The sequence below is a fragment of the Fringilla coelebs genome (assembly GCF_963513975.1).
Source record: "Fringilla coelebs genome assembly, chromosome: 1".
NCBI lineage: Eukaryota > Metazoa > Chordata > Aves > Passeriformes > Fringillidae > Fringilla > Fringilla coelebs.
In genome coordinates, this window is record NC_140028.1 from 148,777,882 (window position 1) to 148,804,209 (window position 26,328).

General features: G+C 48.8%; 1 protein-coding gene across 2 annotated transcripts in view; it reads left to right on the forward strand.

Moving 5' to 3' along the window:
• LOC311162408 (mitogen-activated protein kinase kinase kinase 3-like) overlaps positions 1-26,328 on the forward strand; it is an 80,044-nt gene that overhangs the window by 42,105 nt on the left and 11,611 nt on the right. The window contains exons 4-10 of one of the 2 annotated variants that reach the window (XM_084220738.1): positions 4,203-4,246; positions 5,226-5,325; positions 10,278-10,391; positions 11,899-12,010; positions 19,641-19,774; positions 22,317-22,390; positions 24,571-24,638. In XM_084220738.1, coding sequence (XP_084076864.1) covers positions 4,203-4,246; positions 5,226-5,325; positions 10,278-10,391; positions 11,899-12,010; positions 19,641-19,774; positions 22,317-22,390; positions 24,571-24,638 — 646 coding nt within the window. The remainder of the gene's footprint in view (positions 1-4,202; positions 4,247-5,225; positions 5,326-10,277; positions 10,392-11,898; positions 12,011-19,640; positions 19,775-22,316; positions 22,391-24,570; positions 24,639-26,328) is intronic. The other variant, XM_084220739.1, reaches the window with a different exon arrangement.

Consider the following 26,328-nt stretch of genomic DNA (forward strand, 5'->3'; position numbering starts at 1 on the left):
TCTTCAGGGATCTCTGTATAAGATCATGATTCACCTCGTTTGGAAACACTTTTTCCGTTTTTTTCCAACGTTTTCCTTAATCTAAACCAGCACACAGGGCTGTTGCTCCAGCTCTGAGGGCCAAGCTTGGCCCTGCTTGCTGGGGTACATGGATCCTAGCCAAGAGGCAAAAGCAGTTGCCCCTTTTCTCCCCAAATTCCCATCTGAATTCCCTCTCTGAAGCTTGGCAGTTGTGGTCTTTTCTCTGTGAAATCCGAAGTTTTGAGGAAGGAGCCAAAAATACCTCAAGGAAAGCCTGGAAGGACGGTGATGGCTTTGTGGCCGCAGCAGCGGCTTTGCTTTTTCCTTTTGGAGGAATATGGCAAGAAGGAGTAAAATACCATTTGTTTGCAGGGCTGGAGGAAATGCCAGTACAAGTATTTTGGAGAAGAAATTATTGTAGAAACGAAGGGAATGGCTGTGGTATTTCCTGTCAGGGCTGTCGCTGGTTTTGTTTGTGTCGCAGCAGGGTCTGCAGGCGCCGGCGGGGCCGTGGGCTCCTCTGCGAAACGCACACAGAGAGGGAAAATGCTCAGTGCTCACAGCCCAGGGGGGCAGACACCTTCATTCTGTGCTTCTCTCTACCCCTCTGCTGCTCCCCAGAATGTTTGAGCTGGGAAGGGTTTTAAAGGCCAGGCTCTCTGCTGTGGGCAGGGACATGTCACTAGACCACGTTGCTCAGTCCAGCCCGGCCTTGAACACGTCCAGGGATGGAGCATCCTCATGTTTTCTGGCAACCTGTGCCAGTGTCTCAGCAACCCAGTGGTAAAAAATGTCTTCTTTATATCCAACCTCAATCTAGCCTCTTGCTGTTGAAAACTGTTTCTCTCATCCGGTCACTACAGGACCTCCATCTTATAAAGCCCCTTTTATATATTGAAATGTTGCAAGAAGGTCTCCATGGAGCCTTCTCCTCCCCAGGCTGGGCTTTCTCTTCACACCCTTAGCCAAAACCCTTCCTGTCTTTGTGCCTCAGTTTCCCTTGCTTGCTCCATTACCTGCCTGAGCTCTCACAGTGCTGGTGAAAATATTGTTTAAATGCTCTGCCAGAGCTCAGGGTTTAAGGCTGGAGCCTGTGGCTGTCCTTACCCCACTCCTGCACTGTATTTAACACAAGGCTTTGGATGTCTCAGCTTGTTCTCCTACCCCCACTAAGGACCTCTTGACTGAAGGAGAGCAGGGCTGCCCTTGACCTCATGTGACAGCCCATGCCAGAGACAGTGAATAGTTCAACCTGGGTTGTGCAAGGGGCAGTCACATTCCTCACAAAACTGAAAAAGTGAGTAGGACCCAGCAGCTTGCACCACCCACGCCTCTTCCACCTCAATATTGCAAGCTGTGTTGAGTTCCTGATGTGGAAGGTGCTGGTCCTGCATTCCCCCTGATTGTTCATTTGAGGTGTTGGGAGCAGACTCACACGAGGTTCTGCTCCAGCACTTGGCAGTGCCCCAGGCTCCCTGTGTAATCTTAAACCAGTTGCTGCAAACCAGACTTCCATGGGTGTAAAAAATCACAGCCTGCTCCAGCATTTAGGAAGTGCTTTGCATCCCCTGAGATTTCTTAGTATTTTGGGCACTGCCCACTGGCTTTTTTTTTCTTTAAAAAAGGAAAAAAGTATTTGTTGCTGATAGCAGTGATGAATTCAGCATGAGCTGTAGGTCAAAGCATGAGCAAGCCAAGGGAAGCCTGAAAAATTAAACTGTAATCAACTTCTCAGACTGATAAATATGAATTTTATCCCTCTTCCAAGTGCTTGCGAGCTAAAGGTCTTGGTTTCTTGGAGGGAGGCAAGAGGTTAGTGTGTTTTATATTAAAGAAAAATGTTATCTAATTAAGAAATGAAGTGGGTTTTCATTTCCCTGTTGCAGCCAGTGTGTTTGTAGCTCTGCTCAGAAGCAGAGCAGTGTGGGGCAGCTGGCGTCCTTCTGCTGGCGTCGGGCCACGGCGCATCAGCCTTGTTGTTGATGTAGAAGAAAAGGATGCAGCAGGGTCGTGGCTCGTTTTTTTTCATTTTCTTCTCTCTCTGGAGGTTTTAGACAAGTGTTCTGACATTTTCCAGCCACAAGCTGTTTTTCAAAACTTGTTTGTCTGTGAAATCTGTGCTGCTCAGCACAACCAGGCAGTGTGTGCTGCATCCTAGCTCAGTGCAATGTTTGGGGCTGTGCTGAAAGTGAAACCTGTGTTTTGAAAGGTTTCCTGCAGTGAGGCCAGAGCTGTGTGAGCTCTTCCCCTTCCTCGTCCTGCTCTTTGTAAGGAGAAACCTCGAAAGTTCCTTGCCCTGATTTTTTTTTTTCTCTCTCTTTCTGTAGAGAAATGGTTTGTGGTGTTATAGTCAGTGAACCCACACTGGCCAATTTATTACCAGCATTCAGGAGGAATAAACCAGCCAGGCCTGCTCAGACAGGCACGTGCAAATAAAAATTGGCACGAAAGAGCCTGTATATTTTGTTTTCCAGCACAAATAATCCAAGGTCCCAGTCCCACCTGTATTTGCCTGTCTCTCCAGAATGATTTGAACCTTCAGCACTAGGTTGGTTATGATCATCTCTTCTCCTTTGGAATTTCAGACTGGTTTAGAATTAATCTGGTATTTTTACAAGTTGGGCCTGGTTCTGGAAATGAACTTGGAGACTCTCCAAACTTTGTGGGTCTGGAGAACTGGCTCTAGCCGGAGAGGTGATGTAAGTGCCTGTTTAGCACAGGCCTGTATCACTGCTGGGGTGCCCCACTTGGTGCCTGTCCCAGCACTGGCTCTTCCCAGCCCTTCCGGAAGCACAGAAAATGCCACAAGCGGAGATAACAAGGATGCATTTCGGGTGATCCAGAGTGTTTACCCTGAATCTGTTTAAGCTTTTCAACAGAATTGCCTCCAGCCTCGACTTCCTGAATTTCGGTGGGTGTTTGCAGAACTCGAGGAGCTGTCGGTTGAAAAACAAACCCGAGGGCGCCGCTCCAGCTCCTTTTCCTCGTTAGGAACAAAGCTGTTTCACTGCAGCTCTGCTTTCCCTCTGAGAGGATGGAAAGTGTGCCTTCACACACTGGCAGCCCAGGCCCAGAGATAAGTGCTGTGCTCAGGAAGGGCTGTCACCCACCCAGCTGGGAGTTATCCCTGCGAGACGCCGGCGGCGAGGGACCGAGCCCTCCCCGGGGTTACACCTCGGAGGGAGGTGGCCAGCGCTCCTCTCTGCATGGGAAGAGAGCTGTTTGAGGAGGCTGGTGGGCACTGTGGGGAAGAAAATGCTGGTTAAGTGGGGTGACGAGACCTGGTCTGGGCAGTAAAGAGGGGTTTGATCTGCGTTGGAGACCGTTGGAATGTCCTGGAATGATCTAAGGGATGCTAGAGGGATGCTTGGCTCAGACTTGGCCTGAGAAGCTGAAGGAATGAAAAAGCTCCTTGTGGTCTTGATTGCTGCTAAATATGCACAAATAGAGGATGGGAGAAGTGGTTTTTACTGGTTCCTGCACAGCTGTGTGCCCAGTGTGCCTGTGATTCCACTGGCTCTTCTTTGGGCAAATTTTGTGGTTTCTCTTGAGGTCAGCAATGGGTCAGTTCAGGGGGGGCATTGGCTGTGCATTGTGTATTGGGCCTGATACACTTTGCATTTTGTAGGTCCTAACAAAATAGCAACCAGCCCTTCAACCATCCCAGCATTGTTGGCTTCAAAATTCTAGACTGTCTCCACTTCCATTAGAGAATGCTTGCTTTTACTTCTTAATTCTTCACCCCAAATATTCCTGTGTACTAGTAAACTTTGAGCTTTGGTTTTTGGGTTTCCAACAGAAAAGTACTGGGATAAAACCATAGGAAGCACTGAAGGTGGACAGCATCAGAAACTTACCATATTGGCCTCTTTGATAATAGTGCCTTGCTCCCAAGAGTTCAGAACAATTTCCAGCTTTATGAATTAATTTTATTAAAACTAACAGTAGTTACAGAGGAGAGTGTCTTCTTGCATACAGAAGAACAGTTTTTTTGACAAGCACATTCCTCAGCAATGTGGAGTGTCCCCAAAGGCTGTGAGTCCACCAGGCAGCTTTGCCTAAATAAACCAGATGCCTTACAGAGTTAGGAGAGTCTCCCTGAGAACTCCTGTCAGCTTTGGGTCTATGGGTCAATCCAGGATGCAGTTTGGCACCTCACCATTCTCTGTTTTTTCTTTCAGCAGCGAAGTGTCAGGATCAAGTTTGAATATGAAGGAGAGAAAAGGTAAGTATCTAGTCCAGTCCCCTGTGAACACAGGGAAAAATTACCTTTTCCACCCAACCCTGTCCTGCTGACTTCAGCCAGCTGCAGCTGAGCTCACAGCAGGATCCATTCCCCTAAAATCAGCTGCAAGAGCCCTACCTCATCATCCCATTTGCCACAAGAAGCTCCTGGGATTTGCATGCAAGTGAAATGGTTCCAAGCTGGAAGTCATGAAATGCCTCTTTTACCAGGGACATTGGGTGCACACTTGGATCCTTTTCTCTTGTTAATTCTTGAGCCCTGCTGAAGCACAGTGGGGCTGGAACTCTACAGAAATGTGTCCTTTGATTAGCAGTCCATGACACTTACTTAAGATAACCAGATTTTGGGCATGGGTCCCATAAAAATAGGGCTGGGAGTTAAAGCTTGTCCGCCCTTCCCTGCTTGACATTTTCATGGAATCACCTCTGCTTGGTGACTGTGACAGGGCAGGACACAGGCTGATGGTCCAAGGTGCATGTTAAAGCCAAAGAAAATTTAAGTAGTGTTATTTTAGGGTTAGACTGTACCTGCTCTAAGTACCTATAGAGGTGCTGTGTGTGATGGTACAGGAGAGTCACAGGATGAGTCCCCACTTCCAGCCCTCCTCCCTGTTCAGGGCCTCTTGTTGAAAACAGAGATGGTAAATCACTGACCATTGCCTGATCTGGGTTTTCTCCAGTGGAGGGCTGCTGGACTTCCCTTTGTTCCACCTGTACTCACATTGGAGGGAGGAGCAGAGGAGCTGCACAAAGATTTTTGGTAGATATTCTTGCAGAGTAGTCAAGTGCCCTCTTGGGCAGAGCAGAGGAGCAGCATTTCTGTGAGTGTAAAGGCAAGGAGCAGTCCTTATGCTTTGTGATGGAATACAAGTCCTTTCTTCTGTTCTGTCAGTCAAACCCCAAATTCCAGTAGGCTTCTGCTAAACTGAGACTGTTGTTGTATTTGTTTGTGTGTACAGGATTATCCAGTTCCCAAGACCAGTCAGATTCAAGGAAGTGGTGCAGAAGGTCACGGATGCTTTTGGGCAGACGATGGACTTGGTCTGTGTGAACAATGAGGTACTCTTCTCCTTACTGCTGAGGGGCAGCTTTGGGGCGCCTGCTGCCAGCTTCAGAATTGAGCAGTGGTTTCTTCTGAAGGCCCTGATTTTGTGTTTTACTTGGATGTGAAGAAAAATAACCTTATTTTGTGGTTCCCAGCTAGTGAGCGCACAAGAGCTGTTGTCTGAACGCAGCTCAGATGGATTCTCAGCCTCCAAGCCAGGATTTTCCTTTGTCAGAATGATTCCAAGTAAGGCCTGTCACACAGGAACATTGTCTTTTCCCCCTCACTCCATCAGGGATGTGAAGCCTTCCCACCTGGGGGGCAGTTGCAGGAGCGTGAAGTGCAGAGCAGGAGGGACAGCGCTGCTCACACAGTGTTCTTTTATCCAGCCCTGACTTTGTCTCACCCAAACCCCCAGCACGACGTGCACGTTCTTGTGGCTGGGTCTGCAGTCAAATGTGCATCGCTGAACGTTCCTCCAGCAGCCCCTGTGGCCACATGAAAGCGGCCAAGAAACCCTCCCTCTGCAAGCCTTGCATTTTAAGGCTAGGAGGTCTTCCTCCTCCATCATTCATCACACAGGCCTCTGTGTTTTTCCCCCTTTGAGCCCAGAACTGTGTGTGGAAGGAGGGTCCTGCTGAGGGCTGTTAGCAGAAGGGGGAAATCCTTGGCATCTCTTTTGGTGTGCTCAGTGTTTTCCTGTGGGGCATCTGCAGCCACTGGACTCTTGAGGTGGCTTTGGCTTTGGGAAGGAGGAGAGGGCCAAATGGCAGAGAGGTGGGCTTTTAAACACAGATCCTTTTGGATCTGCCCTGGCAGCTGGCTTGTGCAAGTATTAATTGCAGATGACCTGCAGCCTTTGATTAAAGTATGAATGGAGAGAGAAGTCCTGAAGAGACCTTTCTTCTTTTTTTCCCCCCACATTTATTATTTTCTCCTTTCTGTTTCAACAGAGATTTGCTCCACAAAGAAAGTTCCTATTCTTTTACAATAGGTGCCTCATGATACCAAAGTGTCCACTGGGTTTTGACTTTGAATGCAGTCAGGTTTCTAATCTTGGGCATTCTTTGACAGCCTCCTGGGAAAAGCCTGCCATTGAATTCTCCAGGAATGACTCATTTCATTCCAGGTTTCTTCCCACTGGAAGAGGATTTCTTTCCAACAACAGCAAACAGAAGCTTAAATAATGCATTTTATCCCATGTTAGAGACTGTCTTTCTGGGCATGTGCACAGCACATAGCAGGTCCATGAGCAGGCCTTTGGGTACTCTTAAATTCTTAGGGCAATCTTTGTTTTCCTGCACTTAAGAGTTCCACCTTGTGAGAACCCACAGCTTTGGGAAGATGTCTGAGGAGTAGTAACTCAGGGTTGTTGTTCTGGAAACACAATAAACAGGCAAGAGGGATCTTTGGGGGCATAGCCTACGTGCACACGTGGTGACACCCCAGCATCTGGCTCCTGGTTCAGGGTTTTGGGTGTCGTGACTGCGAGTTTCAGAGGGAATGTGACCACAGACTCATTGCAGTTAAATATTTCACCCTGTCTTTGTGCTCCAGGGGAGCTGTGCAGTAATTCTCTGCTGCCATCAGACACCTCTCTTGCAGTGGCACCTTGTAGACCAAATTTAGACTGAGGTCAGCAGGCCCCTCCAAAATCTCCCTGAGTGGCAATCCCTGTCCTGGTGGAGGAGGTGTCCTGAGCCAGGCTCAGTGAGATGAGCATGCCAGCTGGGTGGAGCAGGGGCACACATGAATCACATCCTGGTGGGACCACGGAATCAGCAGGCTGGGTCTGGTGCAGATAAGAGCAGGGCCTGGCCATGGGTGTCCCCCATGGGGCATGTCTGTGTGAGTTCTAGGCTGGGCTCATCTTTCTGAGGAGTGGGACAGCAAAGCCTGGCCTGGCCAGGGGCAGCACAGACACCAACTTGTGATGTGACCTTGGGCAGAAGTTCACTGAACCTCCATGTGCCACCACTTCTGACCTCCTGCTGTCTCCTCCAAGGCTGCCCCTCAGCATCATTCTGGGAGCTTAGGGAGAGTTAAAGCCTGGGGAAATGGCAGAGGCACCATTATGGGGGGGAGGGAGGAGATAAAAGCATATTTAACAAACATTTGTCGAGAATTGTTGATGCCAGTTGGTCCTGCATTGGGCAGGAAGATGAACTAATTGACCTCTCAGCTTTTTCCCCAACCCTGTTTCCTACAATTCTTTGGCTTTCTGTGGTGTCTTACGGCGTGAGGTCTGACAGTGCTGCTGTAGTTGGTGAAACCTCAGCCTTTGCCCTCACTTTTTCAGCCTGCAGTGGAGAGACCAAGTCCCCCACTAAAACATCAGGCTCCAGGGGAGGATATTATTTAAAAAGCAAGAAAAAAATCCAATAAGCTCTGTTTGTGCAACTTCTATGTAGGTAAACTTTGCTGTTAATCACAGCTACTCAGTCTTTAGATCAAATAAACCCAGTTTCTGGAAATCCACCCTGGCAGTTACTTCCATAGTTCTGCATGAGACTGTTTTGAGTTTCATGCCTAGCAGATACCTGTTCCTGATATCCATATGTGCCACAGTCTGGAAGCCAAATGGAGCAGAATTTTCTGGCCAGATGTGGGTAATAGGTAAAGCCAAGCTAAATACTGGCTCCAGTCCCTTTTACAAGAGGGCAATTTCTCCCTGATGCTTTTGGCTCCTCTGAGGGAGGCATGCAAACATGTTCATGTTGTGATGTTGGAGAGGGATGGAGTGACCTAGAGAACATTCTGTTCAGAGCAGCAGCTGGGGGATTGCTCTGAACACTTGTGAGGAGCTCAGTGAAGGGATGGGTGAGCAGTGGGGCTGAGCTTAGAATTCAAGAGTCAAATTCTGCTTGGTGGTAAAATTAGGGAGAGCAACTCTCCACCATTCTCAGTTCTGTCTGGGGATGTGTAGAGGAGGGGCCTGGTCTGCTTGAGGCAGAGCCTTTGTGAACCTCAAGAGGGTTAAGCAGTGCCCCAAGGGAATCTCTCCACCTCTACTGCTTAAGGGAGCAGGCTGAGCACTGCATTTAGGAGACATACTCAGTACCATCTTTGTCTGGTATCTGTGGGGAATACAGATTGTTCACTCAAATACCAATGAAGGATGAGAGGAAATCACAGGATCACAGAATGGGTCATCTGGTGCAGCCTTCCTTCTTAAGTAGGGGCAAGAAGAGAGAGGGAAGCACACGGCACAGGATTGTGTCCAGATGGTTCTGGAATATTCCCAGTAAAGGAGACTCCACAGCCTCTCTGGACAATCTGTTCAGGGTTCAGTCAGTGCACAGGGAAGAAGTTCTGCCTCATGTCCAGGGGGAACTTCCTGGGCATCAGTTCCAGCCTGTTGCCCCTGTCCTGTTGCTGGCCCCCAGGGAGCAGGGCCTGGACCATGCTCTGAGCCCTCCCTGCAGACAGGCACAGACAGGGATGAGGTCCCCTCTCAGCATCTCCTCATAGAAGAGATGCTCCAATCCCTTCATCTCCTGGCAGCCTCAGCTGGCCCAGCTCAGGAGCTCCGTGTCTCTCTTGAGTCCAGAGGTGGTCACAGCACTCCAGATGTGCCTCACAGGGCTGGGCAGAGGGGCAGGATCCCTTCCCTGACCTGCTGCAAGTGCTCTTCCCAGTGCACCCCAGGATTCCACTGGCCTTCAGGAGCACACAGTCTGAGGTGTATTTGCCTACAGGCCACCAGCCAGACCCTTGGCAGCACCCTGGGATCAAAAAGGTTGTCCCAGTTGGCTTGTGAGTGTCACCTTGTGTGGCAGCTGCTCTGAGGTGGGTTTGCTGTGGCTGGTGGCAGGAGCTCTGATCACCCAGAGGGCTGAGCCACCTTTCAGGAGTTCTGGGAAGCTGTGGCTCCCAGTGAGACCAGTGAGAGCCTGCTGGGAGCTGTGGCTGCTCCGTGCCTTTGGTCAGTGGAGTTACAGTGTACTTTGGCACAGGCATGAGAATAACATGTGCTGTGTTGGATCCAGTGCCCCAGGCAACCTGCAGAGGCTGAGGCCTGTTTGCTGTGAGATTAGGCAGAATATCCTGGAATGAGGGGCAAGAAGTTGTGCTTTTAATCTTAGCCCAGGGCAGCAGAAGGCCACAGAGCTCCTCTGAAGTGCAGCTGTGTTGGGTGTTGGAGGCTTTGCAGGCTGTCTGCAGGACATGGTACACCACACAGCAAGGTTGGGAGGGTCACATTCCCCATGGAGGTATGAGGGCAATAGTCTGCCATTTCCCAGGAAAACATCAGGGCTTTTTGCTGCCTGACACACACGGCACTGTGTAGTTCTCTGTTCTTATAAAGAGCAGAAGCTGAATTTGTTCTGCTGGGAGTGAAAGAAGTGGTTCTTGGAAGGAGAGCAATGCACACCTTTCACATCAAAAGGAAAAATACTTTTATTTGTGGGATGCTCCCTGGTTTCACCTGATGTCCGGACACTAGGGAGCTGTGTCAGTGTGCAGGAACCCAGGCTGCAGCAGTGGGGAAGGGCACAAAGCATCTGCCAGAGTAAATCCTTGGGTGCAACTCACTGATGTCTTGGAGCACCACTGCCTGACCATCAACCCAGCAAGAACCTGTGGGGTTGTTTTGGGGCTGGGTAGCAGCAGGTCCTGCCTGCAGAATCGGAACAGCCTCAGAGTAGCAGGCAGCAAGCCCAAGGTTTCATCCCAGCCCTCTCCTGTTCCCACACTGGATTGCTGGTGTGACCTTTAAGCTTTCTCCTTGCAGATGTTGTTTGTTGTGACTTTTTCTGCATCTGTTCCTTGGTAAATGAGGTCTTGGAAGAAAATATTAGAGCTCAGCAAGCTGGAGGGCACAGGGGGCCCCGTTTTCCGTCGCCTCCTTGGGTTCCTCCCTCATCCCCCGATTCCCAGGCTGCTCCCTGTAGGAATCTGCCTCCTTCTGTTTACCCAGAAGTGTGACATTGCCATCCTCTGGTGTTTGTTTAATCCCTTCCAGCTCCTGATGCCACTGAAATCCCAGGAAGATTTGGACAAAGCCATGGAACAGTTGGAGCTGAGCCCTTCCCTGAAGAGCCTGCGGATCCTTGTGAGCGCTCCAAAGAAAGCGAACGTGAGCCCTTCACCTTCTCTGCTCTTTTGTGTGCAGCCTGAGATGCCTTGTTATTGTGCTGGGGAGTGGACAGGAGTCTCCTGATGGTGCAGAGCAGAGGGCAGGCTGGTTATGGGGGGGAGTCAGCCCTGCTCTGGCTCAGCTGCTCAGAAATCTTCCTGTGATAGCAGCCTAGAGGCTGAGCTCAGCTCCCTCTGGCTCCTGCATCCTGTGAAGGGTTAAATACCAGACTGACCCTCAAAGCTGAGAGGAATTTTTGTGCTTTCTTTCTAGAGGTGCTGCCACCATCCCTTTCCACCTCTCCTCTGTGCTCAGGGTGATGCCCTGGCCCTTGCCATGCTGAGTGGCAGGGTGGGGACTGTTCCCTCCATGTGCTGCAGCCCTGCTAAAAGCTGGGAAGAGCAAACTGCAGAATCCTTCAGTCTCATGCAGAACTCTCTGGGTTTTTTCCATCTTTATTTATTTATTAGTTTTTTTCCTGAGCTCAGTGGTTTTGCAGTTAAGCCTGTTAGCCTGACCTTGCTTGCACAGAGTGTCTTGCCAAAGCACATGTCGTGCTGCCCCAAGCACAGGCTGTAAAGCAAGGGATTTGTAGATGTTGCAACTCTTGTTTCTTCTTGTTATTTCCTAGAAGTACTGGAGAGATTGGGAGTCTTGAAACTCACTTATCCCCATTCTTCTGCGGGTACTCACAGCCCTTGGAGCTTCTCCACTCCTTTTGAGAGGCTTGGGAAGTGCAGGGAGCAGAGTCCCCGGGGAAACTGAGCCTTGAGTTGGGGTTTCCTAAACCCTGGGTGGAAATGGGACAATTTGTGAGAGCACAGCAGTGCTGCAAGTCAGCTGCTGAGAGCAGAGGAGCCATGCCTGCCCTTGAGAGCAGGTCCATCTCTTCCTGAAGCATGTGGCCATGCTCCTGTGTGTGAGAGCACACGGTTCTGAGGTCATACATCAAATTATCTTAAAATCACAGTTCACTGTAATGTGTGGCCTTAGAATCTTATTAAAACCTGGCCACTACCAAGTTACCAGCTGGATATGCTTTTCTTTGCTCTTTCCTTACCTGTCTTCCCTGACCTTCCCCTCTCTGTTCCTCTGCCCTGTTGCAGAGGAACCTCTGCAGTGCCTCAGCTGCCACTGGAGTCTAGGGAGCCTGAGGGAGAGGTGCTGATTTTGGGATTGCAATGTTTTCAGTCCAGTGATCTGTCTCCATACCTATCTGGAGATAATGGAGTGCAGGAACAGTCTTTTATGTCAAATATCTGTATTTGCCATTATCTGTGGGAGCTTAATCTTATTAGACTGTTTTATTAGCAGATGTGACTTGTTTGTGAATGGTTTTTGGATCACTCTAGATTACGTGCATGTCTTCTTTCTTTCTTTCTTTCTTTTTTTTTTTTTCTTAATAGTTCTTGGGTAATAGGGTCACAGGGAGCCAAATACAGGGTTTCACATGGTGTGTCCACAGGGCTCTGGCCAAGTCTGATCATTCCCTTTGTCTGATCACCAGCTCCTGCAGCCCAACAACAGCAAGCAGCATGAGATGAGGATCTCCAGATCCATGGGTGATATCATGGGATCCCTGTACAAGGACTCGGAGAGGACACGCAAATATTCCACAGGTCAGTGAGACACAGCGCTCCCTGGGGAGTCCTGTGCTGCTTCAGCCTGGCCACCACCCTCTCCCTCTTGTTTTGTCACAGCCCCATGGGTGTTAGAGTCTGGATGGCCACCCTGATGTCCCCCAGAGTGACTCAGAGCAGTTGCTGCTCGTGCTGAGCCTGAGGAAAAGAGGCTCTGCAGGCTGGGGGAGGCTGTGCTGAGCAGAGCCCCTCTGAGCACAGAAGTGAAGAGAATGGGAGACCTGGGCTGTCATTTGGGGGTGGGAAATGCAGTGATAAAAATTTGCCAGTTGATTTGATTCCACTGAGGTTTATCAAAGTGCAGAGGGATAATCTGTAGAAAGCCAAGGCTGTTTGGCACCTTTGGTTATTCCTTTTAAGCATGTGCTGTTGTTCTCTGAGTTTCTGTCTCCCTTTCTCAGGTGGCAGGATAGTGAGCTCAGGCTCCTCAGCTCCTGGGCTGGGACCAGTTTCACCACATAAACACCAAATAAGTGTCTGTGTGCCAGTCTGTTCTTGTGGGTGAAATGACATCTGTGGTAGCAGTTTCTGAGCTTTCCCAGGGGCATGTGTGCAGTGGTGACATTCCAGAGGAAGGGGAGCATCCCTTTCCTTCAGAGGTGCTGGAAGCAGGTACCTGCAAACCCTGAAACCAGGCTGGCAAACACCTGATCTGCTCTTGCAGCCCTGCAGGAACTGGAGTTTGTTTGCAGCCTTTTGAGGTTTTTTTCTTTGGTTTTCTGGGCTTGAGTTTATGCTTTCCTTGCATAAAATACTCTGAGCTTTTTGAAATCCTGTTGGTCAGCTGTCTGTAGGAGCTTTTGTGTGAAGAACCTTGAAGGATTTTGTAGAGAGCAGGGCACCCTGTGCAGAGCTGGTAAAGCAGTATGTAGGACTGTGTAGCAGGAGCAGAATTACTCATATTCCAGCCTGCAGGCAGGATGAATGACTTTTTCACACAGTGACTGTTCTCTGCTGTGTCTCTGGGTGCAGGTTATAGGGTAATTTCTACAGATCTTTGGCATTTTCATGCAAGTACTTGCCAGCTGTAGAACTGACAGCCCTGAACAAAGTGGGGCCCTCCTTCAGAAATACACATGGAGAAATACTTCATCCTCTAAAGATCCTCTGTACTTATATGGCAGTAAACACTTCCAAACTCTGTGCAACAAATGAGTGTTTTTTTCCAAGGACTTGCCCCTTCTCTGTTCATAGCCTGTGCTGATAAGAAATCCTGTGGTTTGCTGCATCTCAGACAAGATGTATAAAAAAGGTTCTTCCAGGGTCCAGCATAGCCCTTGTGCAGCCCTGCCCAGCTCTCACTGATGCCAGGGGTGGGTGGCACATGTGCAAGGGCTCTCCTTGAGCCTGGTGTTTGGATGTGCCAGGCTTGTCTTTTTCTATTGTTTTTTTTCCTAGCACACATGGGTTTTGAGAGTTTGGCAGTCACTAGATGACCCTGAATGAAATGCACACATAAAGCACAGAGTCTCAGCAGAAAATGACTTCTCTGCTGCCCTTTTTTTTTTCTTGGTACATGTTAGGCTGTTAATGATCAAAGAGCTGTGGCACTGGGAGCTGTCACTGACGTGTGAGCCTGAGCATGATGGGCAGGGTTGATTCCGTGTGTAGCTGTGCTAGTGGGAGGATGGGTTCTTGCAAAGATAAGCCTTTCCTACCAACTTTTATTTCCATGCTTTGGCCTGTCCTTCATGTTTTGGAGCTGCTGGTTCCTGACCAGCTCTGCACCACTGACTGTGAGGTGTCACTGCCTTAAGAATGCCCTGAGCCAAGGCAAGGCAGACAAAGGGTGAGATATCAGCTCTGCAAGGATGAGAGCCTGAAGTACAAAAGGATTTTGAGGGAATGCTTGAAGAGCAGAGTGGAGGGATGGACATAATGTGCTGCTTTAGTCAAGGTAATGGAGGAGGAGCACTGGGCAGCACCAGCTGTGGCATGCAGAGTGTGCTAATGTTGGGATTTTCAGGAGCTGATGTGCCAAACTCTGAGTCCTTGGCACTTTTGCATGGTCAGGTGGCAAAAGTAACCAGCCCAAGCATCAGTCATACCTGTTTCTTTTTCCATGTAAGCCATCAGTCTTGCCAGGAGGTTTCAGCAAGCCCTCAGCATGACAACAGAAGGTTGCTCCTCTCTTTGGGTTATCTGGGGTCTGTAGGAAGCTGCTGCAGCTCTGCTTAGGGGGTGCTCACAATCCAGCAGATGCATTTTTGACCTCCTGAGTCAGAACTGGGCAATCCAGCAGCTGGGCAGAAACTCCAGCAAGCTGAAAGGGAGAGCAGCATCTCAAATGGAGCATAAAACCCAGCATCAGGGAACAGACAGACAGACATGATGCTGTGTTTTGTTTTCCTGCAGTGGGGATTTCACTGAACTTGGTGCATAGTCAAAAGGCATCCTAAGAGGCTGGGAATTCTGCAGCAGAAACTCTTCTTCCCTTCCAGTCACAAGGCATTTCACAGTGTTTCCTTCTGCTGTCATCAAAGTGGTTGCTATCAAAAGAGGATCTTAATTCAGTTCAGCTTTTCTCTTGAAACCACATTTTAAAGGAGATTTGAAGTGTCTTTATACTAAAAGGTGGTTCAGGGTCATGTTCTCTGTGTTTCTGAGATGTCTCATGTTTTTCTGCTGACTCTGCCATGTAAACAGCAGTGGAAAATAATAAATCTGTATGTAATTGGCACAAGCACATTGGAAGGGAGGTAAATGTTCTGGGGAAGATTTAGTTATTTTTGCTTCTGCTGGGCAGAAAATGTCTTCATGCCATGTCCCTGAAAAACCTTATGCAAAGTCAATATTTTCTTTTTTTTTTTTCCCCATCAAGTTTTTCAGTGGAAATCCCCTTCCAGTTTTTTGGTGGCCAGCAAAAGCCCAAGGGAACTTGGACAGAAAAAAGGAAAATTTTTGGGTTCTGGATTTTTGGATAACTGAGGATTGTTTTTATTTACTTTGAAGAAATATATGGTTCAGAAAATTATCCAAAATTATTTAATGGCCCCATTCCAGCATCACCATCTCAATAGAAACATTTACTAGAATCTTGATTTTACTGCTTTTTTTCATGGAAAACCAGGCTGCTGAGCCGTGGTTTCATGTGCCTGCCAGCTCTCTCCAGACCAGGAGTATTGCAGGAGTTAGGATGGGTGAAATCTGCTCTGTTTTGAGAAGAGGAGGAAAATTTATCTATGTGCATCATGCCAGCTGCTTTAGAGCTAGAAAGTGGGTTCTGTCTTGCTTATTTGTTTAAAAGCACCCTAAATTTGCCTCATATCAAAATGTAGAAATCCATGCTCAGAAGGATCAGCAAGGAGAGGAGGGAGGCTTGTAGGGAGCCCAGTGGAAAAGAAGAAATTAAGGAAGATTTGATCCATCTGCTCACAGCTCCTCTTGACAGGAGCAGAGAGAGAAATTTCCAGCAGGTTTCTCTCTTTCTCCTGTGCAGCCCTGTCCTGAGCCTGGTGTTTCTGCCAGGGCTCAGAGGAGCAGCACATCCTGACGTGGTGTCCCTTGCTCGGGAACGTCATCCCAGGGCTGGGCTCCCTGTGGCTGCAGCTGTGAGTGGTGGCAGCTGCCAGCAAACCCTCCCCAGCTCTGGCTGCTCAGGGGCTTCTCTTCCCTGCTTGAGGCTGGTCAGTAGTGGGTGAAGTTTTGGGAAGAGCAGAGGAAGATGAAGCCAGGGAATGCGGGGGCGGAGGGAAGCCAAGCCTGGCACGGGGGAGCTGGCTGTACGTGCAGCACCACGAGCTCTGCACATACTGCATGAAAGGCACTTCTTAAAGAAAAATAGCAGAAGGGAACATGAAAGGCCCCAGTGGGTGCCAGCAGTGACTGTGAGTCTCCGTGCTGTCCTGGTTCTGTGTCCTCAGGACACTCTGTGCTCTCCTCTCAAATCTATGGCTTTACATTCGTGTGTGTAAGTGGAGCAGGAGTCCCTCCCCAGAGCACCTTGCTGCAGAGAGTATCTGAGGTCAGATGCTCAACCAGGGCCAACTCTGAGTTCAGGAATCCTGAACAGAGCTGCTGAGATCTGACCAGCACTCTGCCTGTACAGAAGTGCCTCACAGCCTGCCCCATCCCTATTGTATTTTTGTTCCCCCCAGACGAAGGCAGGAATGATGAATCTGACTCCATGTTCTCAGAAGGCTAATTTATTATTTAATAATATTATGTTATATTAAAGAATACTAAACTATACTAAAGAAAGGATACTTACAGAAGGCTAAAAAAATAATGAAAACTCCTGACTCTCTCCAGAGTCCTGACACAGTTTGGCCGCAATTGGCCAAAGAGTGAAAACAACTCCCAGCAGAATGCAATGGAACAATCACCTGTGGGTGAACAATGTCCAAACACATTCCACATGAGCACAACACAGGAGAAGCAAATGAGATAAGAATTGTTTTTCTCTGAGGCTCCTCAGCTTCCCAGGAGAAAAATCCTGGGCAAGGGGACTTTTTCAGAGAGTGTGAATGCCACACATCCCCACTGGAGGTGACATGATGTCCCACAGACCCCAGGACAGTCCCTTGGGGGCCTCATCTCTCTGCCTGGTGCTGCTGCTGTTTCTTGAGTATTAGGTCAAGTGTGAAGAGCATCTGTGATGTGTCAAATGGGCACATCTGGACTTTCCTGTCTGTTTCTTCCTCTGCCTCAGGGTGGATTAATCAGCATTATCCAATATATCCAATCTGTTTTCCCCACTATGAATTAAGCCTGCCATGAAGTACCACTGTTGCTCTGTTTCTCTGACCCCTGTTTTCCATTCCTGCTCTCCTCCAGCAGCACTGGGGTTGCCTGAGGTTTTGTTACCAGAGCAGGATAGGGCTGGAGTGGGGAATCAACCCTGAGCTCTGCTCCCAGCACCTCTCCATGGTTCTCCCAGGTGGAAGAACATGCATGGATGCAAAGCAGCAGCAACCAGCACTCCTGGAGCTGTGAAGCTGCAAAAATTACTTTGGGCAGCACTTCTGCCCAAACAGCCTGGCTGAAAAGGGATCTGCTTCACTCCAGCAGTTTCCAAGCATGCAAAAACCTAAGCACTTTGTTTAATTTCCTTACCTGCTGGGAAATAGCTGGTGTCTTATTCCCTTTTAAAGTTTTTGGCAGGAAATGTGACTCTGGAAGGTCAAACACAGCTGATCTATGGCTGGGAGTAGTTGTTACAGGCAAAGGCTTAATGGGAGATCATGGGAAGTCTTTGTGCTTGTGATAAATCTGGTTTAACTCCCTGTGTTCAGAGTCAAACAGGGCATGTACAGATCTTGGTAAAATTCTAGTCAAAGGGTTTCTGGATAACAAGTGGCTCCTTGGAGCAAGAGATTCCAATAGTGCATGAGCAGATCCACAGCTCATTGCAGCAGTAACAGAAATGCTCAGCAGGGCTAAGATACAGCAGTTACACCTCACTAAATCCTCAGCAGCTTTCTGGGGCAAGAGCCACCCAAATTCCTTGTGCTGCATTCCAGATTGGCATCTGCTAAACAAACGAGGGGCTGCTGATGCAGTGATTTATTCAGAGTGCCTGAGCTGCTCAACAGTTAAAAGTTTGTTTATTTATCTTCAAAGAGAGGATGCTGTACTTCCCAACTGGTTTTGTTTTAGGGCTGGTGGAAAGCCAGTTCGTTATGAGTGCTGCAGCACTCGAGAGTTTCTCTTCTCTTGATCTTGGCATTACTTCAGTTGGAGTTTTTTCACTGTGTTCTTATCCTGCAGGAAATCTGTGAAGGAGAAAATAGGAAGAAGGAAAAAAAAAGTAACTCAAAGCCATATGACTTTTATTTTTACAATCTAAGCAAGGAGTCAGAAGGAAGATGTAGCATGGGACAGACAAATCTGTGTGTGTTTGGTGTAAATCCAGCAGAAAGGCCTGATTTAATGATCTTTAACGCTGGTGTGACACTGTTAACATTCACAGCTCCTGATGTGTATCTGCTTAAGTGAGAGGTGGGAACTCAGGTTGGTTGTGTTGATCCTGGAGATGGATTTATTCCAGAGATCCACCTGGCACAGTCATGTGATGCAGAAGAGGCAGAAGTGTTGTTTGATAGGTCAGTGTTGACTCTCATGATGGGGTAGGCCCCCTCCCAGCACCTTTCTCTTGTGCTCAGCCCTGGGCATATTGTTAGCAAATGGTGGTAATGAGCCCAAGAACTGGGGGGAGTGCCACAAAATGGATACAAAATGTGAGGAAAGACATCTTCATGTGCTTTCCATCTCCTCAAGGATGTGTGCTTTTCAGAAGTCTGCATGAAAACAAGTTTTTGTTTTGTATGAAAGCTCACAGTGCACAATGCCAGCTGAAGCTCCAGCACGGATCCACATGGATCTCCGTCAGCAATTCCCTGCCTTGGAGTGGTGACAGCACAGGGGTGGAGGGGAGGGACTGCAGGCAGTCAGAGCCAAGGCGCTGCAGCTGGGCCAGGCAAGGGCAGCAATTCCTGAAGCTTGAAAAGGCCCAAGGATAGAGTGGATTTGGGGGAATAAACAGGTGGAATGGAACAACTTCATCAAGAAGCTGTGGGGTTCTCTCCCTGGTGCAAAATGGAAATCACCTTCTTCTAAACAAGCCCTGTGAGGAAGCCAGTGGAAACTTTGCTGTCTGTGCATAGGATGCACAGGATAGAGGCTCTGGGGTTATAGACAGGGGAGACAATTCCCTTGGCCAAAAATGGGACAACTGATCCCATAGGTCATTCTGCCCTGGGGTTTTTGGGTTTGAGGTCTGGTTTTCCTTCATCTTTACCTTTGTCTAGGGAAAGGGGGGATAAGAGGGTATTTGAGTGCAAGTTTTTTTCCATATAACAAGTGTTTCAGTGATGTTGCACTGAGCACAGCCAGGCTGTTTCCCACATGCCTGGACAAGGCAGTGACCTGCTCCAGGGAGGGAATGCCCAGAGGTCAAAGGGGAGGTGGGTTTGTGGTTTGTGGTTTGCTTTGAGACTGACTAATTATATCACAGCACAACTCCCAGAGCTCTTTCCTTTCTAGCATCACACCTGGATACAGTGACAGCTCTTAGGATCCAGGGTGTGTGGAAGGTGAAGTCTGCTACACATTGTGTGGTCCCACAGTAACAAACCCTCCCTGGTGCTAAAGCTTTGGAGGAAATCCATGAACAGCATCACAGCTCTACCTCCATTCCCATCCTCATGAGTTCAAACCGAGCTGTGGCAGCAGCTCTCTGGTCACAGAGAGCAAAAGACAACTTTCCCAGGCATCGTTCTATGAAAGGCTGTGAGAAGCTCAGAGAGAAGAATTATAAACAATTCTCATCTTCACTTGCAGCACCTGGTGTTGTGAACATGTGGAATGTGTTATGGAGATATGTTTACCAAAGGGTGGTTTCTTAATTAGCCATTGGTGATGGTGTTTTAATTAAAGGCCCAATCAAGTCCACCTGTAGGGAACTAGGGTATAAAAAGCAATGGGTTTGTTAATAAAGTGAATTAGCCTTATGTGACTGTCTCAGGAGTCTGTCACTTATTACACTGCCCTGGACTCCTGTGCTGACACCCGGCAGCATCTCCGGGAGCTCTGTGGTGACTGGGCCAGCGTTTCTGGAAGGGTCTGGGTTGGTGGGGGCCCTCCTTGACCAGGTGTGTCCCTGTCCCAGGCTCCCTGCACACCGGGCGCAGCTCTCCGCCGCCGGGCAGCGTTCCCGAGGAGCAGCAGCAGATCGCCCGCCAGGGCTCCTACACCAGCATCAACAGCGAGGGCGAGTTCATCCCCGAGACCATGGACCAGAACGTGAGTGGGGCTGGGGTGTGGCTGGAATGGGAGAGCTGCTCCCACCTGTACATTCTGGCAGTGCCTGTGCTGTGCTTGGGGCTCAGGCCACCTTTTTGCAGGAATGGGTGCCCCCAGGCTTGACGTGCCTGGGAAAGTCTGATTTCCAGGAACCCTGAGAGCCAGTGGGGATGGCAAATGTGCCCAGGCAACTCAGGTAGCTCTGGAGCAGCAGAGATCTGGAGCACACATGTGCACCAGCTGCCAGGCCCTCGTGGCCACAGCATTCCCAGATCCCAGGACCATGAGGGAATGTGCCAAGCAACCAATTGCCTGCGATTGCAACAGCCTGGGGATATCAGCAGCTCTGGCTGCTTCCCATGTGGTGTTTCTGCCTGAGCTCCAGTTACAGTTCTTGGCTCTGCCCACAGCCTTTGTGGTTTTGTGTCTCTGACCCTCCCCCATTTATATTTTTTTAACTCTCTTAATGAGGAAATTGTATATTCTAGTCCTTCAGTAATAAAAGAGCGGCAAGTTCCTCAGTGCTGAGCAGCACCTCATCCTCCAGTCAATTTGGTACCCACGGTGAGGGAAACTCTGCAGTGTCAAGGGACCACAGTGGGAGCAGCTTACACCTCCCTCTGTTTGCATTTCTACTCAATCTGTAGCTCTGAAGAGCTTAGTGTAGATCCTGTGAAGTCAGCTGGGCTGTCTGAGCACGTCATTCTTACAAAGCTCCTGGAAACAGAACCAAGAATCCCTAGTTTGCAGGAGGGACATCTGGAAGGCACTAAACTCAATCCATCAGGCTGCTCTGCTGGCCCCCAAGGATGTTCCTGGGGAGATGTGTGTTTCCTACACTCAGAAGCACCCACTTAGCTCCACATTTGCATGCAGGCTGTGCCAGTGTTTCCATGGCAAAGTTGTGTTTTCAACAGTTTATTATATAGCCATTAATAAAATAAGAAGTCACTCCGGGTGAATCTTGGCAGCGTCAGAGTGCAGATGTATCGTGTGCTCCTTGCAGCCAAAAGTTGGCTCTCCATTGTTTTCACATGCCTCCAAAACATGTTGGGGAGGATTAAGACAAAGTGTGTGTGTGTGTGCAGGGGGAGGGTCCCCATGACCCCCTTGGGTGTAAATCAGCCCAGCTCCACTGGCTGTTTGTGGAGATCCATTAATTCAGAGCCCTGAGCCTGCTCCGGATGAAGGTTCCCAGATGCTCTCCTTGTTTTTCCTTAGCATCACCCTGTGGGTGGCCCACAGCCCTTTGCAGGCGAATTAAAAGCAGGGAAAAGGGGTTTGGGGAATGGTTTGGGGTTTATTGTCTTTCCTCATTGAGCAGTTCTGCTTTTCCCTATATGGGCTTTGCCTTCAGAATGTTCTTGTACTGCTGCTTCCATATGTGCCTCATGGAAAACCACTCAGAAGATGGAGCTTGCTGCCTTTTGGGGAATGCCCCTGTGCAAGCCTGTGATGTAACTGTGGTCCTGAGACCAGCTTGGCAGATGAACAAGGGCTGAATATGGAGCATGCTCCAGTTCCCAATTTTATGCTTTTGAGAAATGAGTCTGTTTCAGCTTTAACTGCTGGAAGAGACCTGGCATGGCTGGCAGAGATGGGGAGTGGCTTCTGTCAGAGTGCTTGCTCCTCGTGGGCCTAGTGCATTTTGAAGGAGGTTTTAGGGTAAAAACTAGGAAGCAGAGAAGAATTGCACTTTGCAGCTGGGACTGCCTGGCCAAAACAGCATGAGCTGTGCTGACAACTGGCTGAGGAGGGCTGATGGGAACAGCCGGGGGAAAGGGAGCCTGTTGGGGAAGGAGGAGCAAAGTGGGAAGCAGCAAAGTGTGGCTCCACATGGTGTTTTAACCCTTGTTGTTCAGCTTTCCCAGGGTGAACTGTGGAGCAGGGGTGTGTGAATGTTCTCAACCAGGAGGGAGCATGGCACCGCTGGCAGCACAGTGTGGCCCGGAGCAGGCTCTGCTCCATGTGGAAGTGCACACAGCTCCAGGGTTTACCACTCCTTACAAACCCTCTATTGTTACTAAGCAGCTATAAATAACCCTGGCCAGTACAATGTCTCATCCAGGAAGCAACACAAATGCAGCTTTGACTTCACTGAGCTGGTGAGTGCCAAGCCGGTTCTTCCAGCCAAAGCCCTGATGATGCTGCGCTTATCAGCAGAGAGGAAGGCTGGGCTCGTGTGCCAGGGCAGCTCGGGAAGTCAGGAGCCCAGGGCTGCAGTCCTGCCTGTGGTACACAATATCCACTTGGCCTTGGGCACATCATTTGTGTCCTTATACATATTTTCCTTTAATAGTAATATTATTATTTCTCACAAATGCTTTGAGCACTTTGAATCTCATTGACTCCTCTGCACGCTTTGAACTTCAGGGTGCTAATGATCTTTGCTTCAGTTTTCCTACCAGCAAATAGCAACTGGAAAGAACAATAATGCAGAGAAGGCATCATAAATGGATGACCCTGCAGAGCTGTGCTAGTTCTGGAGCTCGGGGAGCTACATTGCATGGTTTTATTGTTTCCCCTTTTCTTTCTCTGTCAGATGCTTGAAGCTTTCATCAGCCCTGATGATTCGCTGTCTGGGAGCTGCCAGTCACTGGACAGGTCTGTGGACAGGTGAGTTGTGTGTGTCACCATGTTCACAAGCTGAACTGCAGCCTCTGCTCCACAGCAGGAGAGCAATAGGATCGGTGGCAACTCCTGAGGTTTCTGTTGGGATGAGGATGCACCTGAGCAAAACAAATTTACCTTTATTGTTGAAAACCAGATCCTAGTGCAGATGTCTGTGCAATGGTATGATTTGAATTGCAGTTATCTGAGGTGGACAAAGACAGCCTAGCCTTGTGTGACCAGGTTTTCTTTTTTTTTGCCTTTTGAGATGAAAATTCTCACAGACTCACATAATGGTTTGAGTTGGAAGGGACCTTAAAGATCATCCAGTTCCAATCCCCTGCCATGGGAAGGGACAGCTTCCACTAGACCAGGTTACTCAGTGCTCCATTTAGCCTGGCCTTGAACTCTTCCAGGGATGGACATCTACAATTTCTCTGGGCAACCTTTTCCAGTGCTTCACCACCCTCACAGCGCCTCCTTCCCCTCTGACTCTCTGCAGTCACCAGGTCAATATTCCATCAGCCTCTCCGTGCCTCCTCCTCACCAGGCACACTGCCTGCTCTCCACTGACCACTGGCAAACTCAGCAGCCCCTGTGCAGTGCCAGCAGCCACAGACGTGTCAGTCAAGGTGCTGGGGACACCAGATGAGCAGTAACTAAGTTTAGCTACTCAGCAGGAAGCAACTGGGACACGTTGTACTAAGCCAGGCTGCAATTCAGTGCCTGCTGCCATTGAGCTGGATCCCAGCTCCCACGTGCACAGGATCCCTGTGTTTGCTGCTGTGCAGGGTGAGCTTTGGATAAGACACAGTGTCCTTTTGGGAAGCAGTCTATTTTTTTTTCCATCTGCATCAAAGGTTGTCTATTTTTTTCCGCTGTTGCTGTTCCATCCAGCCCCAAGGCTGAGTTCCAGCAGGCCTGCCTTGGGTTGATTGTGTAGCGTGCTTCGGGTTTGCAGCTCCGTGTGCTTTGGACCTGTCTCAGCATCAAGGTCCATTTCCTTTTTGTGGCTTTTAATAATTTCCTGTGATGTATTTGCTCATTGTTAGGGCTGTATCGAAGCTGGATTCCTTGTGTTCCCAACCTCTCTGCCCCAGCTTTGCTTTTGCACGGATTTTGCCAAGAAGAACAGCAGAAGGAGCACGGGCTGTTTGTAACACTCTGCTGTGAACTGAGAGGAGAGCTCTAGGCTTTTAGCTCTGTCTGTGAGAGGGTGGCATGGCCTGATTTCATGTTCAAAGCAGGCAAATGTGTCCAGTCATGGGTCTAGGAGCTGGAAAAGGCACAAGGAGGGCTGTATTTCTCCAAGGAAGAGGAGTTAGTAGGACTATTCCTGCAAAGAGGTGGCGGAGGCCTTGCAGCCGGTTGCTTGGGATGGCATTAGCCCGAGAGGACAGAGCAAGTCACCAGTGACCAGCAAGGCTCAGTGACCAGGCTGAGGGTTAGGAACAGCACCACAAACTCCTCTTTGCCACAGCAGGGATCAGCTTTGACCTGAATATGTTTCAGAGCACTTTACAAAGCTGATTTCTTCTCTGTGCCCATATTGTTAAAAGAGAGAGTGGAAAGCCCACATGCCCAGATCATTCTTTAAGAGCCTGGGGTGAAATTGGGATTTCTGCAATCCCAATTTACTTGCTTTTCCCTCCTCTCACTATAGTTTAAAGACCTTGAGGCACCAATGCCACACTCTCCCTCCTGGTCCTGTGGGAGGCTGTGTGTTCTCTGAGGTGCAGAGTCTCTGTGAGGAAGGTGGGAGGGGATGTTGGACAGGAGGGAAACCTGCATGAACTGAGCATGGCTGAAGGACTCTGGTGTGTGCACCTGCAGCAGCTCAGCAGTGTCCGTGGAAAGCAGAGGTGTGTGGTTGAACACTTGCTGTTGAGGGAGCAGAAGCCTGTGGCCTTCCTTCTGAGCTGCCTCCTGCATGGGGTGATGATCTTTGGCTGCTTCATTTCAGCCTGGTGCCTGTGGGTTTTGCAGCATCCCTTCTGTTTGCCACAGGAACAAGCTGTGATCCAGCCAAAAAAACCAATCCTCATTCTTGTGCAGGATGAGGATGGGAGCTCAGTGGTCAGTGCAGCTTGGGGTTTATCCTGTCCTTTCCCTAGTGTGTTAGTTCCATAGCTGTTCTGATATAATAAATAAATCCTTTTTTGTTTTTTTTCCCCATTCCTTTGCAGCCCTCCCTTTCCCCAAACCCCTGTTCCTGGAAGGAAGAGCCATCCCAAAGACGGTCTTGATTGCATGGGTAAGCACTCTTGGTGGTTTATATTTGCTGTAAAGTATAAAAAGCATTTAGTAAAGAGGCTGGATGAAGACTATTAAGAGGGATGGCACTGCATGAAAAGTAATTAAAAGCAATCAAGCAAACCAGCTCTGTGGCTTTGGTAACCCTTCAGAACTGACCCTGCAGTGATCAAACATGAATATTATCTAAAATTAAATGGCCCAGAGCATCAAACACAGGCAGGGCTGCTCTTGTCTTCATTAACCCTCTGTGATTCTGCAGCAATACCTTTGGGACTGGTTTGGGAATCAATTGACAGCAACAATAGTCCAAACTGGGCAGCTGGGGCCCCGAGGTGGATGGAGGCAAGCAGGCAAAGCTGTTGAGAGATCTGTGTTGGAAGATTTTGCTCTTGTGTTTGCAGACAACTGCAAGGTGCTGGGAACAGCCTTGTAGGATCAGCTTTTGTCTCTATTTTCTCATCTGGGAATTGCCCCTTCAGGATCTCGACTTCCTACATAGCAAATCCCAACTCTCTAGGGAGTTACACCTCTTCCACTTGCATGAATAATAATCTGCAATAGTGCAAATGCTGTGAGAGAAGCTGTATTGGTGTTTGCACAGATCATAGGTTACTGCTTAATCACTTATAAACATCCAGCTGGTTAAATAATGGAAACTCTGTAATATTGTAATGACTTGCACTAATAAAAATGAGCAAATGGCAGCCAGCCCGTGGCAGGATAACTCATTGCTGGCCTGAGGCAGGATTTCTAGATTGAGCTGCAGAGATGAAGCTGCAGTCAGCCCTCTTTGCTGAAGGTTTTAATGCTTCCCCCATGGCACTTAGCATTGAGACACCTCTGGGCACCGTTGCTCACACGTGGCTCACCAAGAACCTCTTGCCCTGTCCTTGTTGCTCCTCTTGCTGACCATATTTCAGCCATTATGTGCTCTTTTTGGCAATCACACCGAAGCACAGCAGAAGCCAGGAATGGCCTCTGAGGAGCTGCTGCTGGCCCCAGGCTAAGACAAACAAACAGTCAGAAGGGGCTGTGTCATTAGAATTGGATGGAGGAAAAACAGCAGGTGAAAGAATGAGGTGGAATGACAGATATTTTAATCTCAAGTTATTTGGTGCTACCAGCAATGGCTTCCTGTGCTGGGGTTTTTATTAAAAAAATGTGTCCTTATCTTGCATGCCCGTCCATCTCTCTCATCATCCAATGTCTAAACTCTGATGGTCTTTAATCCCTTCTGTATAATCTATCTTTCTAGCATTTAATCAAATAAATATAAAAGTTTGGAGCTCTGGAGGTTTAAATTGGCTTTCAGAGGGGAGGAGTCACATCTGAGAAGAAAGAGGGGAGATATTATCTGGTGTTAGTCAAGTGCTGGATTTTTTTGCATTTTCCTGGAAATAGCTGATATCATAGCAAATGTTTTGGAGTGGATGTGTCTAGGCCTGACCCTGCCTGGCAGTTCTGTTTCATTTATTTTTGCATCTTCCAAGTGAAAATAAGATGTTTTAGTGCTCTGTCTTGGAAACCAAGCATGTCTGTGTTAATCCCCTGCCCTGAATGTGGGCCAGGGTCCATAAATTCAGCACTTAAACTTCTGCTTTTGGGGCACTAAGGCCAGTGTGTCTAACCTTGATTTTCCACTGAAGAGTTTGTGAGTGTGGGCAGATTTCACAGGGAGCCTTGGGGTA